General features: G+C 43.4%; 1 protein-coding gene across 1 annotated transcript in view; it reads right to left on the bottom strand.

Moving 5' to 3' along the window:
• ARV1 (ARV1 fatty acid homeostasis modulator) overlaps positions 1 to 26476 on the bottom strand; it is a 49056-nt gene that overhangs the window by 5042 nt on the left and 17538 nt on the right. The window contains exons 4-5 of the mRNA XM_089654612.1: positions 17049 to 17202; positions 16456 to 16680 (exon numbers count right to left, since the gene is read on the bottom strand). Of these exons, the coding sequence (XP_089510738.1) occupies positions 16456 to 16680; positions 17049 to 17202 (379 nt within the window). The remainder of the gene's footprint in view (positions 1 to 16455; positions 16681 to 17048; positions 17203 to 26476) is intronic.

Below are 26476 nucleotides of genomic sequence, written 5' to 3'. Positions count from 1 at the left end.
CATTTTAGCACCTTAACCTTTGGCAATCAAACTCAGGAGCAACTCTGACATCCAGGGGATACCCTGCGGGAGTTGTGTTGACAAATGCGCCTTGTTTGCGGACAATATCTTACTGGCTCTCTCTTCCCCAATCACATCCATCCCTAACCTTTACGCAGTTCTTCTCCTCTATATCAGTTCTCAAGGTCAACCATAACAAGTCACAAGCTATAAATATTTAACTAGAACATCTTACGATCCAGGCCCTTAAAAGCTCTTTTCCATTTAAATGGCAATCAGATGCCCTCCCATATTTAGGCATTAAAATGACCCCTACTTTACAAACCCTATATCAAAAGATCTACCCACCACTTAATAAAAATTTACTGATGATTTGACTAGGTGAATGCAGAAATCCCCCTCCTGGTTCGGTAGGCTGCACTCGCTTAAGATGAACATCTTACCACGTCTCCTTTACCTCTTTCAAAACCTACCAGTGTCCATAAACTTACTAGAAATGTCAACTACCATTGATGACCTATATCTGGGGTGACAAAAGACCTAGGGTGAATAAAGCTATACTTTATGCTCCCGGGTTGAGGGGAGACCTGGGGGTCCCGGACCTGATTAAATATTACCAGGTGGCCCAACTGGCTTCGCTAATTAGATTCCATACTCAGCAGAGCCATCCCATGTCAGTGCACATGGAATCATCCAATCACACCTATGAGACCGGTCAGCCACCTATTGTGGATGCAGGTCAAGTACAGGCCCACGATTCTTTGCCCCACACTATCATTCTCCTTAGGCCTATGAGACAGATTGGTCACAAAACACAAATTCAGATCTGCCCATACTCCACTGGCTCCATTGCTGGAGAATCTGGTATTCACCCCTGGTCTAACACCCCAGAACTTCCATTGGTGGACCAACAAGGGTCTTATGCGTATAGCAGATATTTATGACCATCGAGGGGTCTTGTCAATGCAACATCTACAAAATATGACTTACCCCAAATGGAACAATACTGTTCTGCTCAGATTACATACTTCATAAATTCCATGAGGAGAAGATTTGACCTCTCCACTACTACACCTATGGAATATCTATGTAGGGGCATTGACAAACACTTGGGCCAAAACTCCAAACTATGCTCTGTTGTCCTCCATCGAGGTCAAGTTATCCTATATGGAGAGATGATAGAGGGACATGGGGGAAACCATAGACATAGCAGAATGGCAAAAGCTGGCTCAGTACTCAGCCAAATCGATAATACTTCCTTAATTGAAGTGAACTACAAAGTATTCTTGAGGTGGTACATGGTCCCAGCCAGGGTGGCCAGGTGGGTCCCAGAAGTCTCCTCCCTTTTTTCAGGGGTTGTGGACAGGATGGCAAGGCCTATCATATTTGGTGGATGTGCCCGAAAGTTAGGAGATTTTGGATCCGTACCTATAATTTCCTATATTTGCTCACCGTTGTAAACATGACCAAATCTTCATACCAAGCGATATTAGGCCACCTAGTGGAGGGAGCTCCGAGGCCCACACAACGCCTGATCGCATTTATAATAGTGGCAGCAAGAATCTCCATAGCGAGATCATGGAAATCCCCCACAATATCTCTTGACCTCCTAAAGGCTAAAATGTCCTGGATCATGGTCAATGAACGTCTTACCGCATTTCTGCAGGACAAGATGCCATTTTCTGAAAAGACCTGGGACCCCTGGATAAAATATTTGGAGGGATCAGCCACCTAAATATGTCTAATGGCTTACTGACCCAGTCGGGGGGGCTAGCCACTGCCAATCTGCTTTCTCTTTACTTTTTCTTATCTTTACTGTATCCCTTTCCTTTTTCTCTTTTTTTTTTTTTTCTTTCACTTGGTTTCTCTACATTATCAGGAGGAAAATTGGTTAAGCGCAGGCTACCCTGGGTATCCTACCCCACGTGGGTTGGAAGAAACGGAGTACATATGTGATTTCAGTTATCTGACAAGCTGATCGTATGGTGTTTTAGGGCCCCACTAGGGTATAACATGTGCCTGGATTGGCCCTTCATAGAAATGTTTAATATAAAACTCTGGGAATATTGTTCTGTTGGTAATAATCCTCCAGTTATGAAGAACCTATCTTGACTATACAGTGAGGAACAGAAATATTTGAACACCCTGCGATTTTGCAAGTTCTCCCACTTAGAAATCATGGAGGGGTGTGAAATTCACATTGTAGGTGCATTCCCACTCTGAGAGACAGAATTTAAAAAAAAATTCAGGAAATCGCATTGTATCATTTTTAAAGAATTTATTTGTCTTGCACTGCTGAACATAAGTATTTGAACACCTGAGAAAATCGGTGTTAGTATTTGGTACAGAAGCCTTTGTTTGCAATTACAGAGGTCAAACATTTCCTGTAGTTCTTGACCAGGTTTGCACACACTTCAACAGGGATTTTGGCCCACTCCTCCACACAGATCTCCTCTAGATCTGTCAGGTTTCGGGGCTGTCGCTGAGCAACACGGAGTTCCAGCTCCCTCCAAAGATGTTCTATTGGATTTAGGTCTGGAGACTGGCTAGACCACTCCAGAAGCTTGATATGCTTCTTACGGAGCCACTCCTTGGTTATCCTGGCTGTATGCTTCGGGTCGTTGTCATGTTGGAAGACCCAGCCACGACTCATCTTCAATGCTCTGACTGAGGGAAGGAGGTTGTTGCTCAAAATCTCACAATAAATGGCCCCATTCATCCTCTCCTTAATACAGTGCAGTCGTCCTGTCCCCTTCGCAGAAAAGCACCCCCAAAGCATGATGTTACCACCCCCATGCTTCACAGTAGGGATGGTGTTCTTGGAATGCAACTCATCCTTCTTTTTCCTCCAAACACAACGAGTGAAGTTTAGACCAAAAAGTTCTACTTTGGTCTCATCTGACCACATGACTTTCTCCCATGCCTCCTCTGGATCATCCAGATGGTCATTGGCAAACTTCAGACGGGCCTGGACATGTGATGACTTGAGCAGGGGAACCTTCCATGCAATGCATGATTTGAAACTATGACGGCGTAGTGTTCTGCTGACAGTGACCTTTGAAACTGTGGTCCCAGCTCTCTTCATGTCATTGACCAGCTCCTCCCTTGTAGTTCTTGGCTGATTCCTCACCTTTCTTATCATCAGTGATACCCCACTAGGTGAGATCTTGCATGGAGTCCCAGTCCGAGGGAGACTGACAGTTGTCTTTAACCTCTTCCATTTTCTAACAATTGCTCCAACAGTTGATCTATTTTCACCAAGCTGCTTGGCAATTGCCCCGTAGCCCTTTCCGGCCTTGTGGAGGTCCACAATTTTGTCTCTGGTGTCTCTTGACAGCTCTTTGGTCTTGCCCATGGTAGTAGTTGGCATCTGACTGACCGTGGAGTGGACAGGTGTCTTTAAAGAGCTCAGACAGGTGCTACTAAGTTAGATTGAGTGGAGTAGAGGTGGACTTTTTAAAGGCACAGTAACAGGTATTTGAGAGCCAGAATTCTTGCTGTTTCTTAGGTGTTCAAATACTTATGTTCAGCAGTGCAAGACAAATACATTCTTTAAAAAATCATGTGATTTCCTGAATTTTTTTTTTTTTAAATTCTGTCTCTCAACACCCTGCAAAATCGCAGGGTGTTCAAATACTTCTGTTCCTCACTGTGTGTACAATCGACGCCACCTTCTCATTTGGTGCCTTGCTTCTTTAATTTTTTGTATTGTAAACTTTCAATAAACAATGACTAGAAATGAAAAAATGTAACAATAATAATACAAAAAAAAAACAAAACGGAAAAATAGCTAGATCAGCCTCTCTCAACCTTTTCAACACAGAGGAACCCTTGAGGTAACTTTCTAGTCTCAGGAACCCCTGCTAAAATTACTAGATCTACAACTTATGATAAATTAGCGTGCTGGTCAGACACTTGGGCCCTGATTCACTATTGGGCGTGGGCGCATATTTATGGGCTTAAGCCCAATTTTCATCGGCGTCCGTCCATTTTTGACCCTGCAACCTAATTCACTATTGAGCAGAGCCCATAAGCAGACGCCCAATCTAATTCACAAAAAGACACACGCCCGGAATCAGACTCACAAAAGCAGACTTGCTAAGAAGCACGTCTAACACCATGAAAAATCACTGTAGAGACATGTTCACTTAGAAATTTGCTTTGCCAAATATCAGGACTTCACTTTAAACAATATCTGCTATTTCCAAAAAAATTAAGAATGTGTTAAAAATCGTTTTTCTCAAGGAAATCGACACAGTAAAAATCTAGATGCCCGTGCAGTGTCTTTGGCAGATAGAACTGAGCATGTGCAGAACACCTTTTAGTCCTCTGCCATGGGCGTTTGCTTTTTAGCCACTGACTAATAGTGAATCTGATTGTGGATTCCTCTGACAGCCGGCACTCGGTCGCGACTACTGTGTTTAATAAACAGCATTAAGCATATCTTCATGTAATCTAATTAGATTTCCTTCGTTTTAGTGATTATATTTTTGTTTCTTATCCTTTATAATTATTTCTGTTATGATTTTACTTATTTTGAAGGTCTAGATAAAATTTATTTTGAAAGCTGAATGTAAAAATAAAGGTCCGCAATAAAAAAAAAAAAAAAAAAAACAGCGTGGGTCCCCCCTCTCATCCATACCAAGCCCTTCAGGTCTGGTATGGATATTAAGGGGGAACTCCATGCTGAAATTTAAAAAAAAAACAGCGTGGGTCCCCCTCAATATCCATACCAGACCTTTATCCGAGCATGCAGCCCGGCAGGTCAGGAAAGGGGGGGGGGACGAGCGAGCGCCCCCCCCCTCCTGAACCATACCAGGCCACATGCCCTCAACATGGGGGGGGTGCTTTGGGGCAGGGGGGCTCCCCCCCCCAAAGCACCTTGTCCCCATGTTGATGAGGACAAGGGCCTCTTCCCCACAACCCTGGCCGGTGGTTGTGGGGGTCTGCGGGCGGGGGGCTTATCAGAATCTGGAAGCCTCCTTTAACAAGGGGGCCCCCAGATCCCGGTCCCCCCCCCTACGTGAATGATTCTGCGGTACACGGTCCACAGACTCATTCACAAAAAAACTAAGTGTGGTGTAAAAAAAACACAGTACAGGGTCTTTGACAAGTCCTTTATTAAAACAATGTCCCCCGAAGTAGATCCAATGTCAATCGCGGCGGCGGCGACCCGAAAAAAGGAAAAAAAAAAAAGGTTCCGCTCCCGTCCGAGGCTTCCAGCCTAGTGAAGAAAAGCCTAGCTGACAGTTCTTATATAGGTATGGGCGGGGCCAGCCGGGGACATCATCCCAGTGACCCGCCCCATGTCACATGCTTGCTGTTCCCGGCTGGCCCCGCCCATACCTATATAAGAACTGTCAGCTAGGCTTTTCTTCACTAGGCTGGAAGCCTCGGACGGGAGCGGAACCTTTTTTTTTTTACCTTTTTTCGGGTCGCCGCCGCCGCGATTGACGTTGGATCTACTTCGGGGGACATTGTTTTAATAAAGGACTTGTCAAAGACCCTGTACTGTGTTTTTTTTACACCACACTTAGTTTTTTTGTGAATGAGTCTGCGGACCGTGTACCGCGGAATCATTCACGTAGGGGGGGGGACCGGGATCTGGGGGCCCCCTTGTTAAAGGGGGCTTCCAGATTCTGATAAGCCCCCCGCCCGCAGACCCCCACAACCACCGGCCAGGGTTGTGGGGAAGAGGCCCTTGTCCTCATCAACATGGGGACAAGGTGCTTTGGGGGGGGAGCCCCCCCTGCCCCAAAGCACCCCCCCCATGTTGAGGGCATGTGGCCTGGTATGGTTCAGGAGGGGGGGGCGCTCGCTCGTCCCCCCCCTTTCCTGACCTGCCGGGCTGCATGCTCGGATAAAGGTCTGGTATGGATATTGAGGGGGACCCACGCTGGTTTTTTTTTTAATTCCAGCGTGGAGTTCCCCCTTAATATTCATACCAGATCCGAAGGGCTTGGTACAGATGGGAGGGGGGACCCCACGCTTTTTTTTTATTATTTATGCAATAAAGGGAATTATTTTACATTCAGCTGTCAGTGGGGAACCCCGCTGACAGATGAAACATTAACTCATGGCTGTCGCTCCTACAATCCCGCATGAGTTATGTTATCAACTCATGCAGCATTTTAGTAATGAAAACCAATGCAGCGCTCATGTTTCAGCTGTCGGCGGATTTCCCCACTGACAGTTGAATGTCAAAGTATTGCAGTGATTTATAAACAGTTCTTTAAATAACTGGCGTGGGGTCCCCCCTCCCATCCATACTAAGCCCTTCGGGTCTCGTATGGATGTTAAGGGGTAACTCCACGCTGAAATTAAATAAAAAACAGCATGGGGTACCCCCCTAAATCCATAACACATACTTATCCGAGCATGCAGCCCGGCAGGTCAGGAAAGGGGGGGACGACGACGAGCGAGTGCCTCCCCCCCTCCTGAACCATACCAGGCCACATGCCCATACCAAATTATTCAAACATTTGTAAACAGACCAATTAACTGAAATGGTTTGACATTTGTACCCCAAATATGACGTTCCCTGAGGCGTTGGTAAACCGAGGTACGCCTGTATTAGTATTGCAATCCTTTGTATTGGGATACATAGAACCAACATACATCTCAATTGGCAACATAGCACAACATTTGTGTCACATTGGAGATATCTGGCTAGTTAAACTGACCATGCCCAGGGACCTAGGATTGATTCACAGCACAGAAATACAGGCTGGGTTAGCAATGTAGCTCTGTGGGTTAGTGGTTAGCACTACTGCCTCATAACTCTAGGGTTGTCGGTTCGAATCCCAACCCCGGCGAGGTAGTAGCATGATCTCCGTGTGTGGCTGTCTTCACATACATGTTCTGGCAACATCTTTGCATTCTGTCTAAATGATCCCTAAAATGTGAATTAGAATGAGGCCTTGTCTGTTGAAACACCTTCAAAGCTGCACCTTATGTGAATGTCATACAATGGGATAAGATAAGGGCCTGAATTATTTGATAATGATGGTTTACACTCCACCCACTTTTGTGAAGGATTTGGCAAGCAAAGAGCTGACAGAGAGAGAGAAGAGTGAGACGAAGAAGAGTGAGCGAGAGATACATATGAAGAGTGATAAAGAGAGACATTCAGAAGAGTGAGCGAGAGAGAAGAGCGAGCCAGTGAGACAAAGAAGAGTGAGCAAGAGATACATACTGAAGAGTGATAAAGAGAGACATTCAGAAGAGTGAACGAGAGAGAAAAGACTTGGTTGGTGAATCCACACATCAAACTTGTCACAAATCCTGGCGTGCATTTTTCCCCCAAATGCATAGCAGACCCTTATCCCAGCAGGCAGGTACCGCACGCCTTCAAAGATTTATTTCCTTTGTTGATTTTCCTGCTTCGCTCACACTATATGCAATTGAAAATTACTCTTTAAGTTGCCAATTTTACTGTGTTTTCTAGAGAATTACTAACTAGTTGTGTTTTCAGTTGTGTGTAGCATTGCGATTTCTATTTGAGTCTAGATGTTAAATTGCTAATAAATGGCCACAATTCTCAAATACCTTTGAACTCTCGCTGCAACAAATGGTGTATGTTAATACACTCACATTCATTATATCCAATATCAGGTACGATGTCAATGCACAAATCGCACCTGAAATTGCACACCCTGGATGTGACTTGTCATGTGATTGGCATGGCCAGCAGCTTGCTCTCTGCATGGCAAATTGCACCCAATGTTACTGGGGGCCAACACCACTGTCACATCTAATCCGATGCGGCAATTGTCCAACTTACAGTGAAGTTGCACGAGTTCACAATCCAATTGGATGTGAACAGAGCCTACAGTGGCCAATAGGGTGCGACTTGGTCTACGATTTGCAAGTCGCCTGTCATGCCAATTGCATGGCAATCGCAAACAATGTTACTGGGGGCTACCCGGTCACATTAAAGCAGATTTCTAAGTGGTGTTATTGACACCACAGTCACATCATGTGACTTGCATAGAAGTTGCATGATTTCAAAGTCGGGGTACATGGTGATTTCAAGTGCAATTTGCAAGACATTCGACATCGATCTCTCAGCAAATTGCATAAAAAGTAGTGTATTCATTACTCTATTATTACTTGCGGCTCCTACCAAGTTTGAACCACAACAATATGCACGCTCCAATAGCGTGCTCATTGAGTGGGACTTGGCATGTGATTTGCACAACATGCAAGCTGTAAATCGTCTGCAAAGTCGCACCCTATTGTCTGCTATTAGAGTGACCACATGGGTGCGTTTCAAACACTGATTTCTATAGTAGTACATGTACTACTTTAGTGGCAATTTGCATAGAGATCTGTGTCAGATGTCTTGAAAATTGCATTGAAATGGTCAACTTTACTGTAAGTTGCATGATTTGTAAATCAGCTTTGCCCAGAGTGTAATGTTTGGTGATGTTTGATTTCTGGAGTGTTTTACCAATTGATGGGAAATTCACCATACTAGTCAAATCGATTTGTCATTTTCAGTATTGCATACAAGATGTGGTCATGTGACTGTCTTAACTCATGCGAGAATCTGGAGGGAATTGTGACCATAGTAGCAATAAAGGTTCCAATTGGGGTTCCCTTTCACATCCCTGCTCAATGTTCTGTTGTATGCTGCACACGTACATTTCACTGTATATATCTTTCTGATTTGTGGGGCCTGTATACCAAGGGTTAATGCAGGTAGGAAGCGGATTCATCAGGTGAAAACACTTTCACTGACCAAACTAAGGTCAGTGGTGGGTGTGGCTTCATTGGGTGTGGGGCCTTGTTTGGCACGCTCCAAATACAACCTAGTTTATATAAAGACGTGCAGTAGGGAGTGATTTGGCCTGTTACTAGGCCGGGTGGTTTGTGACTAAGTCCTTGCTTGTAGTGGTTTGGGGGAGGAAGAGATTTTGTGCTGAATTGCCCCAGACACCACTCAGGCTGTGTTTGGAAGTGGGCTGGAAATGTTTGCATATTTTTGGCCTTGTAAAGTGTGTTTGTGTGTTATTGCACAATGATTGTGTTTTTTCTCTTTGCATTGAAAGCCTCACACATGTCAATCGTTTTGTTTAAAATCTGCTCTTGTTTTAATTTTGCTTGCTTATTTAGACTCAAATGCTTTTTTCTTACAAACCTGCTGACAAATGTATGTGTAGGGTGTTTGTAGAGGTGGGAGGGGTTTTTCACATATGTCTTGTTTTCTTTATATTTTGATGTGTAGACTTTTTTTGTGAATGGATCTTTATACTAAATGATTGTGTAAGTAAACCTTATGTGCACGAAAATGTTACTTGATTCATCTTCCCCTTTGTTTCCTGCTATAACCTGAGCACACACAGTTCATTAGAAGTATCTTTAGATTGTAAGCTCTTATGAGCAGGAGTGTTTTATTTTTGCCACATCAATCCTATTTTTGTGACTCACCAAGATATTGACTGTACCTACTTGTTCCTGCTGACCAAATAAATGAAGATATATTTGATCAATAAATGTTTCACCGATGTTTTTGTGTTTATTTTATGTTCAATATATGAACAACCTTAATAGTTCCTTTGTATACTTATATAATCTGCTCAAATGTAGCTTGTAAGAGCGTGAATATGCAAGTGGGTGCAAACTGGCTTTTTCAAAACCAAACAAAAAAATAAAAAACCTGCTTGCACCACAATATTGTTATGTACTAATGAATATGTCACATTCACTGTGCAGCCAGCTACAGGTTTTCTACAATTTGATTTACAGTAATAAAATAGTCCCCACTGTATGTTGATTTTTGGCCTTTGGCAACAAATATATATTAGCCAAGGTTTAAAAAGAAAAAAATCACTAAAACACACATTCGCGAAAGCTATCATAGCCGTGCATAGAAATGAGCGATCGTGCATAGATATGCGCGATCGTGCACAAATAAACGCCAAACAGGTGTCCCCCATGGCGCACGAGCAGCTATCCTCCTGGAAGTCCGTCATCTGGTGCGCGCGCACCCGGAAGTGGTTGTTGGGAGTGTAAGTGGATGAGAAGTGGTTGGAGGTTTTGTGTTGGTTGAAAATTTTGATAACTTTATTGGCATTTGGACATGGCGAGAGCACAGTTCTCAACTGAGGAGATGATCCTTATATGTAAAGTAACTGTGGCCATTGCAAATATGTTTATAACATGTGAGGGACAAGTAATTGTAATTTTGTGGGTGGGGCCTAGCAGAATCTCACTTGGTGCACATGCTACTCATCTGTACATTAGCTCCTGGGTATTGATGGGTCAATTATATTAACCACTTGCCTACTGGGTACTCCTACCCCCTTCCTGTCCTGGCCAATTTTCATCTTTCTGCACTGTTACCCTTTGAATGACAATTGTGCGGTCATGCCACATTGTACCCATCTTAAATTTGTATCAGTTTTTTCAGACAAATAGAGCTTTCTTTGGGTGGTATTGACTTGCTGCTGTGAGTTTCACTTTTTGCTCGTTAAACCACAAAATAGCTCATAATGAATAAAAGTCTGTTTATATTATAACATTTGGTAAACTGGTAATTTAGCAACACTGATGTGCGTTGATGAGGCGGCACTGCTGGCCACAGGTGGGCGGAACTGTTGGGTGGCACTGGTGGGCACTGATCATCGGGGCCGACCCCTGCTTTGATAACTGCTGGTTCTCGGCAGTACTTTCCACACATTCTGACAGCGTGATGAAAGTGCAGCCAAGACCCTGCAAATGCATTTCCCGGTGATCAGCGTGTCATTGGACATGGCTGATCACATGGTAAAAAGCCGCTGTGATTGGTCTTTACCACATCACGTGATCAGCTGTGTCCTTAGGACACAGCAATCATGGAGAGCGCGTTCTGCCAGGATGTCATATGACGCCCTCCCAGAGCTGCCTGGATGCAGTGTAGCGTTATTCGGCTATCTGCGGTCGCCAAATAGGTAACCAGCTAGGCCTTCATGGCTAATCTTTGAATATCTGGACATGTATACTGCGTATAATGCATTACATTCTACAATGTGTTGGTGTACATGGTATAACAGTGTGCAATGCGTTGCTGGATTCTGCATGACAGTGGACAGCGTATCACAGTGTGCAATGCGTAGCTCCAGCCTGCATGACAGTGTACAGTGCATTACAGTCTACAATGTGTGGGTGTACACGGTATCACAGTGTGCAATGCGTAGCTCTATCCTGCATGACAGAGTACAGTGCATTACAGTCTACAATGTATGGGTGTACACGGTATTACTTTGTACAGAGTATTACAGTGTGCAATGCGTTGTACACTGCAGTGTGCACTAAAGCATTTTACACTCATGCACTGTACACACTAACGCATTTGACATTTCTAGTGTGCAATGCGTTCGTGTGCAATGCCTTGGACAGTACAATGCATTTGCAGTATTGGTGTATGTTTATTAAGCACAGATAATTCATCTGATTTTAGTTATCAAGGAGAAGTCTTCTCTGTCCCCCTGTTTATGAGGTGGAGGACAATTGTTTTCCGAAGAGGAGAGGAGACTTTTTTTCAAGGAGATCTGTATAGATTTCCAGAGATATGTGTAGATGGTTGAGGGGCTGCATGTGATCTCCGGAGATAATTGTGATTAATGATCACCTGAGTTAAACCAGTGAATGAAAAGTGTAAAAAAACATGGATTGAAAATAATCTGCACTGACCACTGTGCTTTGTCAAGCCACATATTGGCACATTCTGGTGTCACACAGATGCGATGTGAAATTTGCAGTGTTTTCTGTGCAAGCGCTGCACCGCATCACAACCGCAACCCCTTCATGCCACCTGCTGCGGCTTTCTAGGTGAAGTTACCAACACACCAATATTGGTACACAAAGCGTATTGCGATTTGCCAAATTGGATGGCATGCCTATTCACACCCATGTGCATACCCTGAAAAAGGGTCCTGCACATTTTTGGCCCGAATGCGGTGCAATTTGAGGTGTGCAAACTGTTTGTCTCTAATTGCAACGCACACAAATTGCATGTGATTTGCCCAGGAGTGCGGTGTTAGACCACAATGCATGTATGTGAAGCCAGAATAAAAGGATGTGGATTTTGTCTATTTTTACTTGCGCATGTTAACATTATGGAAGTGCGTTATTCTTCTGTTTAACATGCTATAGAAATGCAACATGCATTTGGATGTAGTGTTTTTGTATGTGCATTTTGGAAGTATTCTAAACACACATTGACCCTAGGGCCACACCATATCTCATGCAGGCCATAGATGGGTCGAAAATCGGCCGATTTTTCGGCCGAAAATAAAATCGGCCGATTTTCGGATCGTTAGTGGGCTATTTGTTCGGCCGTTTTTCGGTATTTTGGCAGATTTTTTTTTTTGGTAAAGTTGGAAAAAAACGGCCGAATTTGCCGATCGGCCGATTTTCGCGGCAATGATGGGCAAATCGGCCGATTTTTTTACTGATAAAAAATCTGCACATGAGCAGTGACCTGCAAGAGGAAGACAAAAAGAAGAAAAAGAAGAAGAGGATGATGATGATGAAGATGATGAAGAAGAGGATGATGATGATGATGAAGAAGAAGAAGATGATGAAGAGGAAGAAGAGGATGATGATGAAGAAGAAGAGGAAGAAGAAGGATGAAAAATGAGAGGAATTCCAGTATGGCAAAAAGTGTCCCTGCAGAGAGCTCCGCTATTTCTTTGACAGTTCCTTGACATTTACAGCGGTTGCAACATTGTATCTATTTGTTTCCGAATAAAAACATCTGTATCCGAAATGGATACAAATACATTGTTGCAACCGCTATAAATGTCAAAGAACTGTCAAAGAAATAGCGGAGCTCTCTGCAGGGACACTTTTTGCCGGCTGTAGACGGGATGAAAATCGGCCGATTTTTTTTTTTACCATTGCTGGTAACGTCGGCCGCTTGAACAACCGATTTTTCATTTTTTAAAAGAAAAATCGGCTGTTTTTCTCCCCGTCTATGGCCTGCATAAGCATTAGTGTGCCTGGGGGAGGGGGGGGCCTTTGGCTTTTCCAAACACAGTAGATGCTCCAAGAATGTTTCCTTGAACTCTTGAAATGGTTAAAAAGGAAAGACACTCTAGATAGCCTGCACTGAGAATTGACTGTCATGATGACGTGTCAATGATTATTTGCTCTCATTTTTCAGGAGTGGTACTGCTTGCGGTTGAAGCTGGTAGAAATCCACCTTCACGTCCTCCACTCACCTTCACTTGTGGCCAGTGGATATTTTGTGGCCGCAGGCAAGAACTGGCATCGAGGACCTGCATAATGACCCTGGCATGCCAGAGGTGGTTTGGAAGCAGCACAGCAATTTGACCATCCCTTTCCTCTATGTTGGTTTTAGGGTGCAGAATTGCTTCTCGTTCGTGAACGGACTGTCGCCGGATATCAGAGTCCCCATATTTTCAAGATATGTTTTAGCCATGTTGGCTTATTTTTATGTTATTTTCCAAGTGTGTCGCACCTAACCGCACAATAGTGTGGTGCCATGCGTATTTGTGGCTGTGAATGGGGCTGTTTTTAATAGACGTGTGTAGGTGCAACAACGTTTTCATCATGGTACCTGCGCACATCTACATAGGGCATTGCATTTCTTTGCTGTGCTGGAAAATGTGTGTTCTTGCATGCGTTTCTGCACCACCAATGGTGTGAACAAGTCCTAAGGGCTGGTTCACACTATAGAAACAGTCTAGATGTTTTCCTGATGGGGTTTTTTCATGCCCTTTTGGCATGCATGTTTAGTGTGTTCCAGTACATTTTGGATGCGTTTTGGACATGTTTACATTGCATTTTTGTATCCCTTCCACTTATTTTTTTCTATTTTCTTTGTATTCAATGTAGTTAGGGACATGTGCGTTTTAGTACATTCAAGGACGTTTCAATGTGTTCCAGTACAGTTCTGTGCAGAAACAATGCAGCGCTGATGTGAACTATGACATTGACAACCATATAACCTTCTTTCTGTGCGTTTGTGATGCTGAAAAAGCAACTGAAACACATGTAGTGTGAACTGGCCCTAAAGGTTATTAGAGGTCAGGGAACAGGACTGACCAGGAATTGTGAATTCAATCAGACTAGTGGTGAGATACAATCAGCAATTGTATAATAATGTGAGATCTGAGCTGTAGCTGATAGAAAATGAGACACATTCACTTGATCAGTAAATAGATAGTTAAAGAGTGGGGCGGTGATCCATAGATTTGCATATGGGACAGGTGATGATGGGGTGGGGGAGGGGGTCAAGTTGTATAAGGAGACAGATTTAAAAGAGAAAAAAGTTACAATGAAATATACACGGCATGAAACTTGCACATGACCTAATTGGCAGAAGAACAGTACGCAAGTAACATTCATCCACTTTCTAGTCACTAGGCAAAATCATAATTGATTGATCAATATTCCTGCCACAACCCAGAAAATTGATCTCCATTTTTTTGGGATGTTGCCAAGACTGGGATTAGAACCCATGACCCAAGTGCTGTAAGTTCTGAGCTCTAACCACTAAACCACTGTGGGAAACACAGTTTGAGCTATAATGTAGAATAGTTACATTGTTTAAAAATGATAAAGCGAGCGCTGGTCAAATGATATAGACTAGTAAAATGGTATTACACAAGATAAATATAACCACGAACAGTAGTGCATGAACTCGTGAAAGGTCATCCACCCCTGTGACAGTGTACTACACTATTGAGCACCTTTCTGGCTCCTGTGGCTGAGCTAATTCCTCCCCAGGACCATTTGGGCACCCACCCTGATGGATGGATGGATGGAGCTGGATGACTAACCCATAGCTGCCAGCATACCGCTGCACCCCCAGATGTGCGATGTGTATAACCCATGCACATTAATACTTTTTTTCTGGTGAGTGTAGACCAGTCCCAAGGGTGGTTTACCTTTCACGAGTTCATGCACTACTGTCCGTCACGGAGAGACCACACGTGCCATTCATAGGCACTCTCTGAGTTGGTACTCTCACACGAAGGACATTCCATTATTCAGGAATGATTCTATGAACTTATTTTAGCACGATTTACCAGTTTACATCATTATTGCAATTCTTTGCACTTTTTGGTTTTTACATGCGTTCATTATTGATCACATGCATTTATAGCGCTGCACTTGTCTTTAACATAGAATAGTTATGTGATTAAAGAGAATGAAGATATATAACTATATTGGGAAATTAGAAGTATATAAATTATTTGAGATATAAGTGTGAAAATGTTTAACATTTGAATATAGAATGTATGACATTCATTAGTAAATGCAATACTTTCCTGATCATTTTGGAGAAACAGCAAAAAAAAAAACATAGCAAAAGAGAATTTTCAGAATGTAATAGTACAGCTGTATTAGAATTTTCTATCAGGAAAACGCCAATGTTAATAAAGCCCGCGCTTATGCGCCATCTAGCGAATATATCCGGTATTGCACCTAAAGATGTGCCAGACGGGATACCTCATTCACTAATGGCAAAGTAGTCAGTAGACGCTCGTTAATGAGCTTGCTAGACGCTGGTCAGACGACTGATTGATTGACCGGAGTCTGCCTGAATGGTCAGACTCTGCTGATAGACTCACATCTTAGTGAATCAGGGCCTTGTTGTCCTTGGAAAAAATAACCCCCCTACGGACAGCTAAAAAGATCAATAGTGTCAGTGGGAAGTTATCTGAGAGGCAGAAATTGCTCCTTGCTCAAGGAACCGTTAGCAACTTCTGGAGGATCCCTAGTTGAGAAACCCTGAGCTAGATCTAGGTCAATGCCAGGATTAATGTTAGGGTCAAGGTAAGAGTCAAAGGCCAAGGACAGGATCAAAGGTCAGGTCAGTATATTTTAGCTAGGATTTTTTTAAAAAGACAGTTAGCTTCAGTAACAGTGTGTTTTAGGTACATTAAAAATAGCAAAATGTGCACTATTGTTTCTGGCCCTTACTACAAGTACAAACAATAACTAACATACACATATGTGGTATCTCTGCGATTGTCAGTAGCAGGAAAATGTAGTTTGGGTTGTTGTTTGGTGGTAAGTTATAGTAATAGCAAGAAATGTACAGCTGAATTTAAAAAAACATTTATTTTACTACTTTGGAGTTTTCCTTTACCATTTACTACCAAAAGAAAGCCCAGTTTGTCCTGAAATAAACAAAGTATAATCTACCTGGTTACACAAACGTAGTTGCAATGATATGTACAGTAATACAACCACAAGTTGTAAAACAGGTATTAACATTTGTTTCACCGTCATTCACTAAGGGGTTAATCAAAATACAATAGTAGAAACATGGTTATCATTCACAGCATGCCTTGAATGTAACTTTTGTGGAAGATGGTTAAATTGGTAGGTTTAGTTCCGCTTAGAAGAGCTTTAAGATTTTTCTCTTCAGTTAAAATGTTTTCATAACCTGAAGTTCAGTACTAAGAGTTTAAAAACAAAAATGATATGTATTACCTCGGATTGCCTGGGTGTTTGAAGTCAGCACAAACAGAGTGATAAGCCTTAGACACAAAGGAGTGTAGTCATGTTCCCAAATGACCGCTGGAATCAGCAGGAGCTTCCCATAGCTGGATAACAACAGAGCTTTAAAAAGAAGAGCAAATTCAGAACCTGACTTCAAAGGCTTCAGCATAGCCGAAAACAGAACAATGAAGATTCCCGTGAGGTAGGCTGCCTGTTCTGTGTAGAAAATAAATAGAAATACACATTTTACCTTATGTACGAATACATTGAACAAAACACAATTTACCTTTAACGGATACATAAAATATTGTATTCTGTATGAGTTATATTTTACAAGTCAATCTCACTGCTCAAAAAAAAAAAAAAAAAAAGTAAAAAAAGAATGTACAATAAGAGTTTGGATTTTGGCTTCTATGCTTTTCATTGTAGAGATTATCTATTTTTTCCCTAGATTGTTTATCAAGCTTTCAAAAAAATTATTATAAAAAAACAGCTTTATTCTCACAGATGTTTGTATATTCAGTACATGCAGTATACAAGATCTCATAACATGATGGTCTAGGTATTGTAATGTTTAGTTATACCCAAAGCAGCTATTCCAAACATTCTGTAGAAATCCCATTCTTTTGCATATCTAATGAAATCTTCAGGATCTGTGTGATTGCTGGATCCAGGCAGCTGTCGCCATCTAGTGTAAGCTTCACAGAGTAGACAAAACATACAGAGTTTGCCATGAATCTGGTAAAACAATAACACTACTTTACTTCTAGCACATGATAGGACACATTATTATTTTTACAGAAAAAAAATAGTCTACTGTTGTAGCAATAGTTATAAAAAATATTTAATTTTTGTTTTTTCATATGTGCTAATCCAGGGGTCTCCAAACTACAGCCCGTGGGCCGAATGTGGCCTTTTGCTTGCCTTTTTCCAGCCCTTGGGGCACTATTCCTCCCATCAACACCAACAAGGAGGCTCCATTCCTTCCAATGTAATCAACAGTGGGGAACCACATCTATCACTGACACCAACAAAGGGGGCATTTTTCATTCCACTATAAACAATTAGGCCCTATTGCCCCCAGTGATACGAATGATGGGGCACAATTCCTCCCACTGATACCAATCATGGGGCACTATTTCTCCCACTGATACCAATCATGAGGCACTATTCCTCCCAGTGATACCAATCATGGGGCACTATTCCTCCTGGTGATACCAATCATGGGGCACTATTCCTCCCAGTGATACCAATCATGAGGCACTATTCCTCCAAGTGATACCAATCATGGGGCACTATTCCTCCCAGTGATACCAATCATGAGGCACTAGTCCTTTCAGTGATACCAATCATGGGGCACTATTCCTCCCTGTGATACCAATCATGGGGCACTATTCCTCCCTGTGATACCAATCATGGGGCACTATTAAAATAAACTTATATATAAAATCTATATATAAAATCGAGCGCAGTGTATAGGTGTAAGTACGGTAGCTGCTTGCACAAAAAGGCACCTCGGGAACCTCCAAAGTAATTGATAAAGAATGAGAGTGCAGCGCTAACCCAAATAGCGATTAAACATATGATAGACCACATATGATAGTGGATCAGTAAAATGTCAGTGTAAGTTCATCAGATGTGCTGAAAATGCATACAGTCTCCAGTACGTAAAAAACCAAAAGTAGTGACTTTCAGAAATGATAATAGCCAAATAATGCACTAACCAGATAGCGCATATTAAAGCGCATGGAGCATTTAAGACCTGCCCCTGGTGCTCAGCCACTGTATCACTGGAGCCAGGAGATGTCATCTATAGGGTGACCACTAGATGTCATCTATCCGGATGGAAGCTGAGTCCAGCCACTGTATTAGAGGATCAGGCGGATGTCATCTATAGGGCGACCACTAGATGTCATCCGTTCCAGGAGGAGCTGTGTCATGGATCCAGGGATGTCACTTGCAGATGTGTCCTTTGCTCAGCACAGCCCCAGGACCTACAGAATTACAGGCTCCCCAGAAATAAAGAGCCCGTGGAAAAAGGTCTCAAATAGTGTGATATCGTTTATTAAAGTAGGTAAATAATCAGAAAAGAGGGCCCTCTGATGATGTGTACTCACACGATACGCGTTAGGGAAGTGCCAAGCTATTTATATCCTGTGTACATGTACCTCTGGTCTGGCCGTTTATGAGCAGCTGAACCGTTGTTAGTAAGTTCTTTTCTGATTATTTACCTACTTTAATAAACGATATCACACTATTTGAGACCTTTTTCCACGGGCTCTTTATTTCTGGGGAGCCTGTAATTCTGTAGGTCCTGGGGCTGTGCTGAGCAAAGGACACATCTGCAAGTGACATCCCTGGATCCATGACACAGCTCCTCCTGGAACGGATGACATCTAGTGGTCGCCCTATAGATGACATCCGCCTGATCCTCTAATACAGTGGCTGGACTCAGCTTCCATCCGGATAGATGACATCTAGTGGTCACCCTATAGATGACATCTCCTGGCTCCAGTGATACAGTGGCTGAGCACCAGGGGCAGGTCTTAAATGCTCCATGCGCTTTAATATGCGCTATCTGGTTAGTGCATTATTTGGCTATTATCATTTCTGAAAGTCACTACTTTTGGTTTTTTACGTACTGGAGACTGTATGCATTTTCAGCACATCTGATGAACTTACACTGACATTTTACTGATCCACTATCATATGTGGTCTATCATATGTTTAATCGCTATTTGGGTTAGCGCTGCACTCTCATTCTTTATCAATTACCATGGGGCACTATTCCTCCCTGTGATACCAATCATGGGGCACTATTCCTCCCTGTGATACCAATCATGGGGCACTATTCCTCCCTGTGATACCAATCATGGGGCACTATTCCTCCCTGTGATACCAATCATGGGGCACTATTCCTCCCTGTGATACCAATCATGGGGCACTATTCCTCCCAGCGATACCAATCATGAGGCACTATTCATCCCAGCGATACCAATCATGAGGCACTATTCCTCCCAGCGATACCAATCATGAGGCACTATTCCTCCCAGCGATACCAATCATGAGGCACTATTCCTCCCCAGCGATACCAATCATGAGGCACTATTCCTCCCCAGCGATATCAATCATGAGGCACTATTCCTCCCCAGCGATATCAAGCATGGGGCACTATTCCTCCCCAGTGATATCAATCATGGGGCACTATTCCTCCCAGTGTTACCAATCATGGGGCACTATTCCTTCCACTGATACCAATCATGGGGCACTATTCATCCCAGCGATACCAATCATGGGGCACTATTCATCCCAGCGATACCAATCATGGGGCACTATTCATCCCAGCGATACCAATCATGGGGCACTATTCATCCCAGCGATACCAATCATGAGGCACTATTCCTCCCAGCGATACCAATCCTGATGTACTATTCCTCCCAGTAATACCAATCATGAGGCACTATTCCTCCCCAGTGATATCAATCATGGGGCACTATTCCTTCCAGTGTTACCAATCATGGGGCACTATTCCACTGATACCAATCATGGGGCACTATTCCTTCCACTGATACCAATCATGGGGCACTATTCCTTCCACTGATACCAATCATGGGGCACTATTCCTCCCACTGATACCAATCATGGGGCACTATTCCTCCCACTAATATCAGTCATGGAGCACTATTCCTTCTCCAAGCCCAAGACATTGTTTACTCCCATTGATACTAGGGAATTTTTTCCCACTGGCCACTCCAGCCCCCCTAAAGACTGAAAAACCGTAAACTGGGCCTTTGCTTAGAAAGTTTGGAGACCCTTGTGCTAATCTAATAAATACAGTATATACAACAGGTATTGGAGTCCAGAGTATAAAACAAAAACTGAAATGATAGTATTTTCATTTGTAAATGTTTGCTTCTCAAAGGAAAAATAATATGTGTAAGAGGCAACAATTCAAAATATCAGTCTACAGTGCATGCAAATCAAGAAAAGCCACAGCAAATATTTTCTTCTGACGCTATCTCTATGACATTTAGAATTGGAAGAATTCATTTTTATGTCTATCAAAATGTTTTTTTTTTCTGTCAAACTTCATTGAATCAATCTCAGCAACCTAAGGAAATGTGCTAAATAAATAAAAATATGTATACATTTGTTTATTTGGAAGGAAATGAAGCTGGAAAAAAGTCTGCTTGCCATGACTAAGAGTGATATAGCAATGTTTAACCACTTGCCTACTGGGCACTTATACCCCCTTCTTTACCAGGCCAATTTTCAGCTTTCAGCGCTGTCGCACTTTGACAATTGCGCGGTCATGCAAGATTGTACCCATATGAAATTTTTATTATTTTTTTTTCTCACAAATAGAGCTTTCTTTTGGTGGTATTTAATCGCTGCTGTGCACTTTACTTTTTGCGCTATAAACAAAAATTTGAAAAATTTTATAATAGAAACAAAGAACCTTTTTTTTTTCAAATTTTTTGAAACAGGTAATTTTTCTCCTTCACTGATGTGCGTTGATGAGGCAGCACTGATGGGCACTGATAGGCGGCACTGATAGGCTGCACTAATGAGGTGGCATGGATAGGCGGCACTAATGAGGTGTCACGGATAGGCGGCACTCGTAGACAGCACTGATAGGTGGCACTGACTGGCATCACTGCTGGGCACTGACTGGCGGCACTGCTGGGCATTGACTGGCGCAACTGCTGGGCACTGACTGGCAGCACTGCTGGGCTGCACTGATGGGCACTGGTGGGCACAGGTGGGTGGGCACAGGTGGGTGGCACTGCTAGGCACAGGTAGGTGGCACTTCTGGGCACAGGAGGGTGCACTGATGGGCACAGGAGGGTGCACTGCTGGGCACTGGTGGGCGGAACTGGTGGGTGGCACTGCTGGGCATCGATCATCAGGGCACTGATGATCGATGCCCAGGTGCCGATCCCTGCTCTGACAGCTGCCGGTTCTCTGCAGTACTTTCCTCATACTCTGACAGCGTGAGGAAAGTGCAGCCGAGAACCGGCAATTGCATTTCCCGGTGATCAGCGTGTCATTGGACACGGCTGATCACGTGGTAAAAGGCCGCTGTTCAAGTGAAGTTCTGACTGCTAACAGATCTTAGGTGGAACTTGGAAGTTAGAATGCTAAAAGTCCTTATTGGAGATATATATTATTAACTTGGGCTTACATCAGAAATAAATGTGAAAAGATATTGAAACAAAGGTGAACATATTGCTTCAGAAAGCATTACCAGCCCATTCCCATCTGTGTACATATTGCACAAACCCAAGCCACTATGATTGAGCCATCCATTACCCATAGAGCCAGTTAAAGGAGAGACTGAGGATCACCAGCAGTACTAAGCGGGGTGAGGAATACCTGGCCAGACCAGATCCAAGTCTTTAGGAGTCATCAGTGGATCCAGTTGAGAAATTTGTCTCTAAAGGCGCAGTTACACTGTGCATCTGGTGAGTGCACAGCCTTCACTTTTTTCACTGTCACGGCTTGGAAGAAGCACTCTGAAGGAGAGGGATTTTCATCTCCCACATTTTCACTAAGACTGCTATTTTGCACTGCTTGTCACTCTGTTAGTGACGGAATATATATGATCACACAAGTCACTTGATTTATGCTCACCATATATTTGAATTGACTATATTGGCACCTTGGTCATAAGACACTTTGTGATATGGTTTATAATTATTAATATCTTGTATTTAGCGCCGCATCTTTTATACTCTGAGTTTTGCAAGGTTATTTGGTATCCTTTTTTGATGCTGTGGCTGCTTCTTTGCTTTTAGCGCTCACAATTTTATTAGAATCTAAAAGGCCGCTGTGATTGGCCTTTTACCACATCACGTGATCAGCTGTGCCCTTAGGACACAGCGATCACGGAGATCGCCGGGTGTGCGCCCCCGGGGGCGCGCAGGAGAGCGCGTTCTGGGAGGACAGCCTATGATGCCCTTCCAGAACTGGCTGGCCGCAGTGTAACCGTCATTCGGTTATCTGCGGTCGGCAAGTAGTTAAGGGCCTATTCACACTTGTCTGTTATCATGCAGCAAAAGCAGAAATCCTATCCTTTTCTATGTAGCAGGCTCACATAAATGTTCTGTGCTTTAGTGTGAAAAGAAAATGGTAATTGTATGGGCTCATTCACACCTACACATGTTACTACACATGCTGCCTGCATATGGAACAGAGCGATTCCAGCCTTAACTGCCAGTTCACACCAGGAAACACACAGGAACATACAGCGCATTCCTGTGCAATTAACATGCATTTCTGTGCAGAGCAATTTCAACACATTGATTTTCAATGGGCTTAATCGCACCGCACCAAAAATTGTGCATGCACTACTTTTGGAAACTCACTGTAACTGCATCGCTGTATACCTGTACCATATGATCCGGTGTGGGCAAATGCACTGCATTTGCGTCTTGCTTTTGAGGTGTCATTACCTTAACCATTTGCCTACCGGGCACTTTCACCCTCTTCCTGCTCAGGCCAATTGTTGCACTTTGAATGCCAACTGTGCGGTCATGCAACACTGTACCAAAACTAAATTTCAATCATTTTTTTTTTGCGACAGATAGAGATTTCATTTGGTGGTATTTAATCACCTCTGGGATTTTTATTTTTTGCTAAACAAATTAACAAAAACCAAAGAAGTTTTTCTTAGTTTCTGTTATAAAGTTTTGTAAATAAGTGATTTTTTTTTTTTGCTTCAATGATATGTGCTGATGAGGCTGCACTGATGGGCAGTGATGAGGCAGTACTGATGGGCACTGATGAGGAGGTACTGATGGGCATCACTGATGAGAACTGATAACCTGCACTGATTGGGCTACACTGATAATCACAGCACTGATTATCAGTGTAGATGTTCCCTATTAAGATCGCCGCTTACCGGCTCTCCTCTCCTCACGCGCTATTTACACTGTGGATGGCTGTGATTGGACACAGCTGATCACATGGTAAAGGGCCACTCTGACTGGCCCTTTACTGCACGATCTGTGACCAGCTGTGTCACCCATGGACACCCTCCCAGAACTAGCCGACCACGCTGTAGCCGTCTTTTGGCTATAGTGCGGTCAGCAAATGGTTAATAATGAGACCTGCTGCAGATCGCAACTGCAGTGCATTTTGAATGCGGTGTGAAAAATGCGCATGGAATGCAGGTTTCCCATAGTGCATTCTGGTGTGAATCAGCCCTCAGGGCCAGTTCACACCACAAAAACACACTCCAGATTCATTCCGGATGTGTTTCTGCATGTACATTTTTAATGTGTTTACGGATGCATTGCAGATACTTTTTTTCTATCTTACTGTACTTGGGTCCGATATGTTTTTCATGCATTCCAGTGGTGTTTTTGATGTGTTATACAGCGTTCCAGTACAGTCAAGTGCAGGAAAAATGCAGCATGTTCTACATTATATCCTGGCACTGGAATGCCCTGGAACAGACTGCACTGGTGTGAGCTATGCCATTGGAAACCATATAACCTACTTTCCATGCATTTTTGATGCAGAAAAAAATGCACTGGACTGAATATGGTGTGGATTGGCCCTCAAGGAGAATTCCACCTTTTGCAAAAAAGAAAAGAAAGAAATCGTAATAAATGCACCCATTGTGCCCCATTGCGAACTACAGTCTCTATACCATGGTGGCAGATGGAACTTGTAGTATTGTCTTTTGCAACATCCTGTGAATGAAGACTCTGTAAATTTGAATTTGACAGGATGCCACGGGTAGAGAAAACCCACAACCCTCTGGGCATGCTGACCATGGTTCATGCTACATCAAAATACTGGTGTAACATGAAACATGGTCAGAAAGGTTTTCACATTACACAAGCCCTTTGTCCCTTCCTCCTTCCATTGCTAGGAGATGTATAGCTAGTCCCACCCTCTTTTCAGTGTGTCTGTTTTCTGTTCTGAGCACATGTAATTGCTGGAGCTAGATGCACTATGATTTCTGACCTTATTGTGAATCTATGAAGAAGCACATTTGTGAGGTCAGGCCTGGCTCACAGTCTCTGCTCTAATCCATCTCAAAGGTGTTCCATCGGGTTGAGGTCAGAACTCTGTGCAGGCCAGTCAAGTTCTTCCACCCCAAACTCACTCATCCATGTCTTTTTGGACCTTGCTTTGCACACTTGTGCACAGCCATGTTGAACAGGAAGGGGCCATCCCCAAACTGTTCCCACAAAATTGGGAGCATGAAATTGTCCAAAATATCTTGGTATGCTAACTCCTTAAGATGGGGGTCAGCAACCTGTAGATTGCAGTCTGTGCTTCCAGACCCGCCATCCCAGAGCATCAAACAGAGTACAATTTAGAGGAACTACTTGTAAATTTGGGGCTGTAGTAAGGGAGCAAGAGCCGCATAAGCCGAAGCCTCCTCTGTAGTGCTGGCTCCTGTCTTATGCAGAGTGCTACCAACTGCACTCCACCACTTATTCCAGCTAGCAGTCTCCAGAGTGTTGCCAGCAGCAGGAAAGAAGAGATCTTCAGGTCAGTGTGAAGCAATACACTGGGCATAATAGTATAGGGCTGCTTTAGCACTGATGCACTGCGGTTTACCTACACTGTGGTTGTAGTGCAGTAGGGTACTTGCAGTGTACCTGCAGCTTTCCTGCAGGCATGCATGCTTAGCCATAGACTTCTACTACATCCTGCTGGTTTGGTGCACTTTCTGAAAGTGCACCAAAACTCCTGAATGCAGGAGTTTTGGTGCGTTCTCAGAAAGTGCACCACACCTGCAAGCTATAATAGAAGTCTATGGCAAAGCTCAGCTAATCCACGAAAGTCACAAATGCATTGTGCTGCACCTTCGGTGCAGGTAAACCGCAGCACATCAGTGTGAAAGCAGCCTTATAGGGGGCTCAGAACAGTAAGGGGTCATTTACATTTGTAGTTTGGGGGTGGTAAAACCCCATAGTTAGGATGTGTTTTTTTTTTTTTTACCACTCCCGCTCCAACCGCACCCACAACTGCACCCCCTTTAGCTGCAGTGACCAGGGGTGTACACATGTCGCAGCAGCAGGAGTTATACGCCCTGTCATGGTTGGTGGGTGTAGCAACTGCCAAGAATGATCCATTTAATTTGTGCAGTATAGCAGTATGGGGTTAAAGCAGGCAGCGTTGTGTTGCTTTCTCACTACCTGTTCTAGAGTCCAGTGGCAGCGTACTTTACACCACTGCAACTTCTGCGCACTGTGCATTTCAGCATGTGCTGACCCCGCTCTGTCATTTTACGTGGCCTACCACTTCTTGGCTGAGTTACTGTTCCCAGTTGCTTCCACTTTGTTATAACACCACTAACAGCTGACCATGGAATATTTAGTAGCAAGGAAATTTTATGGATGGACTTATTGCACAGGAGGCAACCTATCACGGTACCACGCTTGAATTCACTAAGCTCCTCAGAGCGACCCATTCTTTCAGAAATGTTTGTAGAAGCAGTCTGCATGCCTAGGTGTCTGCATTTATACTCCTGTGGCCATGGAGATGATTGGGTCACCTGAATCCAATGATTTGAAGGGGTGTCCCAATACTTTTGGCACTACAGTGTGTGTGTATATATAAGCCGTGATTTGTCATAATTGTGATGATTATGGCTTACAGCTCATGAAAACCCCAAATCCACAATCTCAGAAAATTAGAATATTACATGCAATCAATAAAACAAGGATTGTACATAGAATAATATCGGACCTCTGAAAAGTATAAGCATGCATATGTACTCAGTACTTGGTTTGGGCCCCTTTTGCAGCAATTACTGCCTCAATGCTGCGTGGCATGGAAGCTATCAGCCTGTGGCACTGCTGAGGTGTTATGGAAGACCAGGATGCTTCAATAGCGGCCTTCAGCTCTTCTGCATTGTTCGGTCTCATGTCTCTTCTTTCTCTTGGCAATGCCCCATAGATTCTCTATGGGGTTCAGGTCAGGTGAGTTTGCTGGCCAATCAAGCACAGTAATCCCAGTCATTGAACCAGGTTTTGGTGCTTTTGGC

The sequence above is a fragment of the Staurois parvus genome, unplaced genomic scaffold (genome assembly GCF_062004578.1).
Source record: "Staurois parvus isolate SC_StPar_1 unplaced genomic scaffold, SC_StPar_1.0 ptg000780l, whole genome shotgun sequence".
Taxonomy (NCBI): Eukaryota; Metazoa; Chordata; class Amphibia; order Anura; family Ranidae; genus Staurois; species Staurois parvus.
This window is presented reverse-complemented; position numbering and strand designations above follow the sequence as displayed.